The sequence below is a fragment of the Silene latifolia genome, chromosome 6 (assembly GCF_048544455.1).
Source record: "Silene latifolia isolate original U9 population chromosome 6, ASM4854445v1, whole genome shotgun sequence".
Taxonomy (NCBI): Eukaryota; Viridiplantae; Streptophyta; class Magnoliopsida; order Caryophyllales; family Caryophyllaceae; genus Silene; species Silene latifolia.
Window position 1 is genome coordinate 89,380,704 of NC_133531.1, and position 8,976 is coordinate 89,389,679.

The 8,976-nt window shown below is 36.8% G+C and overlaps 1 protein-coding gene across 1 annotated transcript; it reads right to left on the minus strand.

The window, feature by feature from the left end:
- Positions 1-5,883: 5,883 nt before the first annotated feature.
- LOC141658837 (uncharacterized) lies at positions 5,884-7,833 on the minus strand. The gene is made up of 2 exons (XM_074465623.1): positions 7,126-7,833; positions 5,884-6,273 (listed from the first exon to the last, which is right to left on the minus strand). Exons 1-2 carry the CDS (start codon positions 7,631-7,633, stop codon positions 6,212-6,214), a joined length of 570 nt encoding a protein of 189 aa, XP_074321724.1. The 5' UTR covers positions 7,634-7,833; the 3' UTR covers positions 5,884-6,211.
- Between the last annotated feature and the right edge of the window lie 1,143 nt (positions 7,834-8,976).

Here is an 8,976-nt window from a genome sequence, read left to right on the forward strand (position 1 = left end):
TTAAATACCATGTCGATTTAATTCGAGTACGGTGATAAAATGGCTAAGCACACACCTTTTACATTTTTATTTGCAAACTATGCTTTTCAAACTTGCCAATCCGAAAACGAATATTACTAATATAATAGTAATTATTCTGAGTCATGCAAATAATTTAATCACAAATACGGTTTTAAATAACCTTTTTAACAACCAGGAGACACTCCTTGGGCCGTCGTCTGACTCGCGCCCCAAGTGGCCGTCTGTTTTCATATTTCAAAACCTGGACATGCGCTGTTCCGTCGCCTAATGGCTCGCGCCCCGTTGGGGCAGCCTGGCACTGTTCTGTCTAGTTTTGGTACTTGTCTAGGACGATCCCGATTACGGTTAACCCGAATATGTGACGGATCAGATTGATGAGTTTGCATTTTATACTCTAGCCTTTAAACACAGTTTTTCAAATAAATGGATCGTGTTAAGAACCATAATCCGAATTTGGTAAATGGATGTTTAATTTCCGTTTTCACATGCAAAACAATCTAAATCCAACTTTGACACCAATTTCATGGTACATGGATAAACAAATCGACTTAGAAAACTTTCACATGTTAGGTTAAATTTTTGGATGCGCATTTATGCATTTAAACCGTTTTATCAATTTTTGCACTTAAACAACCACGATCGATCAGTAGAGGCCGCTAACGCGGGCGGGATTGGGTGTTCGATTAAAGAGCTTCCCAATACGTACCCTCACCCCTTACTCAAAACTTTTGGATAGTGGATGGCTTTATCCAGGGCGTACAAGAGTCATTCTAGCGATAGGATGCTAAAGAATCCTTATCTTTAGTACCTATGGCAAGCACCGCTTTTTGCTTTGATTGACCTAGGTATAAAGTGGATTCGAACGGTTTCCAGGCATCCCATAATTGCTTGGTGGCGATTCCGAACATCTCTACATCGTTTCGAGACCTTAACCAATACGAAACCGACCGATCTAAAGCGATTCGGTCAAAAGCATTTAATACACCCCTAAGCGTGGCTTTCAAAAGACCGTTGCATGTCCACAGTTTGGCTTGGCATGCAGATGGCCCGTGTCTACACACTGGTAGGTGGCCCGTGCCCACAGACCGGCAGGTGGCCTATGTCCACACTACCTAAAAGGAAAGGCTGGTATATGGTGGACCCGGAACAATGAGGATACTCGGGAAGCATTTAATTAATGAGAGTGGAGAAACTCATGTCAATTGGACTAGCTTTAAGAATATGTTCAGACAACAATTCGTCCCAGAGCATATCAGAAGTAGAATGAGGGCTAAATTCGACTCATTCAAGATGACCGAAAAGATGATTGTCGAAGAGTACCATAACCGTTTCATGGAATTTTCTAAGTTTCCGAGTGATTTGAACATGGGAAATGAGATTCAGGCTGTGAGATTTGAAAAAGGTCTCGACAGAAATTAAGAAGAGGCTCGTAGCTGGGGAGCCAACTAGTGTAGATGATATATATCGCGCCATGGCATACACGGTTTGTGAACTAAAATGGCTCAAAGGTATATAACACTTTCTTGGCATCACTCACAATAAACCTATCGACCTCCTATTTGATAGCCAATCGGCTCTCTACCTAGCCCGCAACACCGTCTTTCATAAACGCACCAAACACATCGAAGTTGACTATCATTTTATCCGGATCGAGATTCTCAAAGGCATTATTCAACTAAGCTATGTCCAAACAAAAACTCATTTGGCGGATATTTTAACCAAAGCACTTGGTCGGACTTCATTTGACGAGTTACTATCCAAGTTGGGCGTCTCAAGTTTACCGGGGGGGATACGAGCTCCGTCATTATCCTCCTCAATAACTCTCAAGCAAACGACTAGCTCTCTAACCAACGACTCCATCTTGAGCATTTTAGGCAACAATCTTCCTTGCCTCCCTTAGTTTATTTACTAGCTGTTATAATTGATTAGCTCATGATTTATTTCCGTATATATGTTGCACGTTAGCCTATATATTCTGGATGTATCTTTGTATTATACAAAACAATTGAAAATGAATATATCGAACATATAATCTTCCCATTCTCTATTTCTAATATTACCATGATAAATATTTTATGGGAAGTACTAGGGCGACACCGGATGTTACCGAATTTCAGTAACACCCTAACAAAAAAATAAAAAATTGGTATTTGTTTTTGCGCCAATACCATAGGGAAAAAACGTAATTCATACTCTATTATATTAAGAAAATAAAATACAATAAAAGATACTAATAAAACTATATCTAATATTACACATCAATACATATCATAACGCTCTAATATTATACATAAATACATATCATAACTCCATCATCAAATCATACGTTTACTAATTAACAAAAATAAAAGAGAGAATTCTATTGTCAAACATGAAACGACAAATACCTTACACAAATTTCCTCCATTTGATTCATAATTGTTAAGGTATGTTCAAAATTCAATTGTACAAACGAAAGATGAAATCTAATTTGTCATTGGGTTTGCTATGTTTAATTCACATAGAAGAACAAATTGACAAATAACAAATGAGAAGATTGTGTTTTAATTTTTTAACTAAAAATCACTAATGACTTTCACTGATGATATGTTTTTATCAATAATAACATCTTATTGGTTGTGGGTGTCCTGTCCCGTAATCATTGGGGTTTCTCGTCTTGTCATGTTGTTCCTAATAATAATCTCTTATTGGCTAAGGGTGTCATGTCCTTAAGCATTGGGGGTGGTTGTAACTTTACTTCTGGTTTGTGTTGTGTCTATATCTCTCTCTGGCCTTCTAAGATGGTTCTAGTTAGGGGGTTGTTCATTTTGATTTGTATATCGCTAGCTATATATTTACTCACTTTTCTAGGCTACGTGTTTCTTGTCCGGGATTGTTTCCCAAAGTGTAAGAGTTTTCTCTCCCTTGAAGGTAGATCTAGGTCTGCAATACATTTTTTCTTTCTACGTCCTAGTGGTAAATGCACTTTGCATGGTTCAAGGGTTTCTTTGGTCGCCTGACGTCGTTTACCACAGCCAAGGTGACGAATCTCCGAGACACATTTTTGTATCTTGTTGCAGGTATTTCTCTGAAGCTTTGTCTCTTAAGATGAGTAATGATATGCGCGATCATCTGGCCATCTCTTTTCATCCCTTCACGAATGTTGTGGATATTTGAAGTAGATTTCCATGTTCAGCCATCCGTATGCCATCAACACACTGCCGTTAGCCAATGTAATTACTCTATTGTCTTAGTATACATTACTACTAAAAGTACATTTGACCAAATGAGTCAAAAGTCATCTGTATAAAACCTTTCTTTACATTTGCCAAAAAAAAAAAGACTCACTGATGATAAATGTGTATTGTTCCACACTTCCACGAATATCACACGCCAAAAGTTGCTCATTATTTTGGATTTGGTTAATTAATGTTAAGTACCTAAATTGCCCTTTAACACTAATTAGTTTGAAATTTGGATTTTAATTGAGGGAAAATGAAATGCACCAGTAAATTACATTAATACCGCAGGAGTCCCTCAATTTGAGTAACAACCGATGTCACCATCTCATTTTCCATATTTCATTTCCACCGTTGAGATATTGAGATATAACCCAAACAACAACCGAGCATAAAATCTAGTTAACTTTAGATTTTAAAAACATGATGGGGCAAATGATCAAATATTCTCGGTGCAGGGCCGTCTTGGACTTTTCGGGGCCCCTGTGTGAAAATTCAAAATGGGGCCCCTAAAATTGTTCGGAAGCGAAAATTTTCTTAGTTTTATATAAATCTTAGTTTGCACATATCGTATTACTTATATACACCCAAAACATATCCCTAAGATATTTACTTACCTATTCTAAGGCCTAAAATAAGGTAAACGTATAACGATGACTTACACGACAATTAAACAATATACAGAAATATCTTATATCCTAAATCTCTTCTCAATACTCCCCCTCAAGTTGTGACACTTGGTAACTTAACTCCCAATTTGGACTGAAGATATTCAAAGGCTTCTCCTCCCAAGGCCTTAGTGAATAGATCTGCAATCTGCTCCTTACTCCTTATATGTGAAGCAGAAATTGTTCTTTGAACAAGATGATGACGAACGAAATGACAATCTATTTCTATGTGTTTCGTTCGATCATGAAAAATCGAATTTTTAGCAATATGTAGCGCAACTTGATTATCGCAAAAAATCTTCATGGGTTGAGAATGCAGCACTCCAAGTGACGCGAGAAAAGACTTCAACCAAATGAGCTCACTTGTGACCCCTGCTAAGGCTCGATATTCGGCCTCTGCGGTAGACTTCGCAACAGTTGTTTGCTTTTTAGCTCTCCATGAAATGGGTGTGTTACCCAAGGCTACAAAATCCCCGGTTAAGGACCTTCTCGACAAAGGACAACTTGTATAGTCAGAATCCGAGTATCCTTGCAAAGACAAATCGCTATTTCTATTAATGACAATCCCCTTTTCTGGGCTGCCCTTAATATAGCGTATAACTCGGAAGGCCACATCCAAATGTTCTTTCCTTGGTGCGTGAACGAACTGTGATAAGATGTGAACCGAGTAAACAAAATATGGCCGCGTAATCGTTAAGTAGATTAAACGACCTACGAGTCGTCTATATTTCATAGGATCTCGCAAGACATACCCTTCTGCTAGCGCCAATTTATGGTTAGTTTGAATGGGAGTGCTTACTGGTTTCGCTCCTCCTAATCCCGCTTCCTTAATTATTTCTAACGCATATTTCCGCTGATTAAGAAAGGGCCCCTTTGAACCGTGTGCCACCTCTATACCCAAGAAATACTTCAGCTTTCCGAGGTCCTTTATTCCAAAACTTCGATCAAGAAACCTTCTTAGTCGCATACTAGCTTTGTCATTGTTGCTCACAATGATCATGTCGTCGACATACACCAGAAGACCAAGAAATACTCCGTCTTTATTATATGTGAATAAAGAATAGTCGGCCAAGGATTATATAAAGCCATACCTTGTCAACGAGCTAGTAAATTTTGCAAACCAATTTCGCGAAGCTTGTTTTAGCCCATAAATCGACTTAAGCAATCGACATACTTGACCCTTAATTTCATAACCCGGTGGCATTCGCATATAAACTTCTTCATCCAAATCTCCGTGAAGAAATGCATTGTTCACATCCAATTGTGCTATTGTCCATCCTTTTGCCACGACCACTGCTAAAAGGCACTTGACGCTTGTCATTTTTGCAACCGGAGCAAATGTCTCGTGATAATCCACGCCTTGTATTTGACTATAGCCTTGTGCCACAAGCCTTGCTTTATACCGCTCTATCGTTCCATCCGCCTTATACTTCACTTTATACACCCATTTACAACCAATGGGTCGTTTCCCGCTTGGCAAATTGACAACTTTCCAGGTACCATTAGCTTCCAGTGCACTAATCTCTTTACCCATAGCTTCTCTCCATTCAAGCTTTTTCGCTGCCTCAAGGTAATTATGCGGCTCTTGAAAAGCATCAACTCGTGCCAAATAAGGTAATCGTATAACGATGACTTACACGACAATTAAACAATATACAGAAATATCTTATATCCTAAATATCTTCTCAATAAAACGTAAATTTTATTGTAAAGTTAATTTCGTAATAAATTAAACATTTAAACCCATATAAGAATATAAAATTATTAGTTATTTAATTTCGTGAGCCAATTAAAAAGTCGTCTCCCAATTTTTTAGATATTTTTCGAGTGAAATTTTACTTATTAGAAATTATTTTAAATTGGGTTGAACTTTTAAGAAGTACAAAATGAGTAATAGAAGTCGTAATGCAAGCAAAATAAAAGATTTTCTAGCGCATTATGAGGGCCCAACTGTAAAAATGCAAGCAAAATAAAAGATTGGAGAGGCGTAAGAATCGAACACGCGACTTAAGTATTGGGAGGCAACATACAAACCACTGACACACAGTGCTTTCCATGTTCTAATACTACGCTAGATTTACTTATCATTTATATGTGTTTTTGGGCCAAAAATTTGGGGGCCCTGTGTAGCCGCACGGGCTACACAGGCTGAAAGACGGGCCTGCCTCGGTGTAGGAAAGAAAGATTACAAAATAGCGTATGTGGTACTCTTAGAATCTGATCATATTAGGAAAGAACGACTAAAGACCTAAAATATAAATAAAAGAAAAAAACAGTCAGATGATATGGAATACTCCGTATGAACTAGTCATGAACAACTGAATGAATGAGAATCGACGCTTCATCCGAGGCCGGAGCTACATCATCTGTCCATACACAACATACCATTTTGTTTGTCAATCTTCAACTCAGTTTCATCACACATATAAGCGAAGTAATATACTACTCCCTTAGTTCCAGAGTCGGTATTTTACATTTGCTTGATTTCTCTCACAAAATAAAGTAAATATAAATTATTTAGTGGACGAGAGGGAGTTCATACTTCATAGTAATAAAAATAATAATACTTATAAGGGGATCGCATTATAAAAAAGTGAAAATTGTAACTTTCTAATGCTAATGCTCTTATTTTTCCACTAATTCTCATTCAAGACGCTTATTTTTACTACTACCCGTGTCACATGCGCCTGTTACTAACAAATTTTAAAAATTAATGACCCTATACTGTATTCGTAATGTCTCAATAGTTGAGAAATGAGAAACCTATTTCGGTGGTTTTAAAGGGAATGTGATGACCATGTTCACGGGTATGATAGGGAGGTAAAATAATGCAAATGTAAACCGGATACTCATCCTGGATATAAGTATTTAACACCCTTTAGCAGAAACCCCATAGGGCCAAGTAGTCCGGTTAGTCTTATCCGTCTTAAATTTAAAGTTGGTTAAACATTTTAAATAGACAAAAGTGAAAGATCCGGCAAATATTTCAGGTGCTTTGGTTGGTTTCAGTTATAATGCTACCCATTTGTAATAACTAGATGTTCAATTTGTTCTATATATCCAATTAAATTATTATTTGACGGGTCTTAAACTTTAAATAACAATTTGCTGTAAGTAGCCCAATCACGAAATTAGTTATGTGACTAATTTTTAGCAAGAAGACTATATAAACACACACACAACGAAATAATTAGTTATAAGAATATTTCAATATATACCTGGAACAAGATTAGAAATAATACTAGCACCATTAATGTTTCTACCTCCATTTTCTTTAGATAAATCCTTATCACCCGTCTCACCTCCCTCTACCTTATTTTCTTCTATCTGCCCTTGATCATCACCCTGTTTTCCATTTTCACCACCACCACCACCTCTATGGAAAATGCTCGATATTATATTATTAATAACTCCGCCACCAGCACCAGCAGTACCACCATCATCTTTGACACCGTCTTCAGAACTACCATTATTGGAAACATAAAGATGAGCAGCATCAGCAGCCTCCAAGTCATGACCATCATCAATAGGGTGAGAAGGAGCAGCCCGAGGAGAGGATAGTTTAGCAAGGAGATTATCTAAAAGACCACCACCGCCGCCGCCGCCGCCTTCTTCAGGTTCCTGTTCCTCCTCGATTTTCTGCCTTTTCTCTCCCTCTCTCCCTTCCCCATTAACTTCTTCTCTACTTCTCACTTCACTCAAAGATGTGATTCCAATATCTTCCATTTTTTGAGATAAAACTTTGTCAAACTGTTGGCAATAAGATAACGGTTTTATATGCAAAAGGAAGGGTTAAGATGAAGATAATATAGGTAGAGTGATACGTGTATCGAAGATGGTGTAGCCTGCATAGGGTCGTGGTCGTTGCACCATCCAAAGCGTTTGCACGTGTTGCATTTTAAGACCAACGTTATATTTTCATTGTTCCAATTAAAATGGTCGGTTCATATGTCAGGAATCTACTTCTTTCACCCTCCTTTATATATGCTCTTCTGCTTCACAAATTCTCATCTATGACGGATGTATTCGTCCGAAATTTACAACAGTAAGTAGTACTTAAATGGGTAGATAAAATAAAAATAAAATATTTAAAGAATACCAATCTATTTTATCTTATTTATTTACATCGGTTATACTTAATCCGTCGCAAGCTTATCCACTACAAGGGAGACTTGGTACTCCTCCTTTCCAAAGTTAAATGTAAATCAACGACCTTCAACAAATTTGTAATCTCTTGGTCTTATTGTTTCATATGTGTACCTTTAATAAAATGCTCCTTATAAAAAATATAAAAGATTAACAAATGAATAAAATGAAAGGAGTAGTATTTATATTAGTAGTGTTGTACTCAGGGGCGGAATTAAGAACGAAGTATATCTAGGGCTAGATTTATAGACTACTGAAATTTATTTGTTAAAAAAATTTCAAACCGTTGTCATATCCATATATGGGTTTTGGGGTCTTGAACACTCGAAAAATGAATGTTTTTTGTGTATCCTGTATTCCTGTCCAATTTTTAGGCTAAAAAAAATTAAATTTATATTTTTACGCAAAAATCGCCTTAATATATTGAATGGAATCCCGAAGCAAAATTTTACGGATCTCCGTAACATAATATTATGAAATTAGATTATTCCATTGTAAAACTATTCAGAAGAAATTATATTATGAAATTGGATTTTTGTAAAACAAAAAATAATATTGGAGTTTGTGAGGAATGAATATTAAAAATAAAGGGAGAAAAAAATGCATCTGTGGGAATGAATCCCGATCTTCTAGCTTAGAATACACATCACTTACCATCTGTGTTATTCGATAATAATGAAGATCTAGTGCACTGAGTTGTATTTCATATTCATCTAGGGCTATACCCCTAGTAAAAAGAGGCTAAATCCGTTCCTCCTTGTACCTCTGACTTAACAAAACATTGAAAAAGAATAAATAATACATCCTCCGTTTCATTGATTTCTTTACATTTACTTTTTTACAAATATTATGGAGATGTCAAAATAAGTGGGGTAAGGAGTAAACCTGGCCGAACAAACCTGACCCGAAAAAGCTAACCTAAG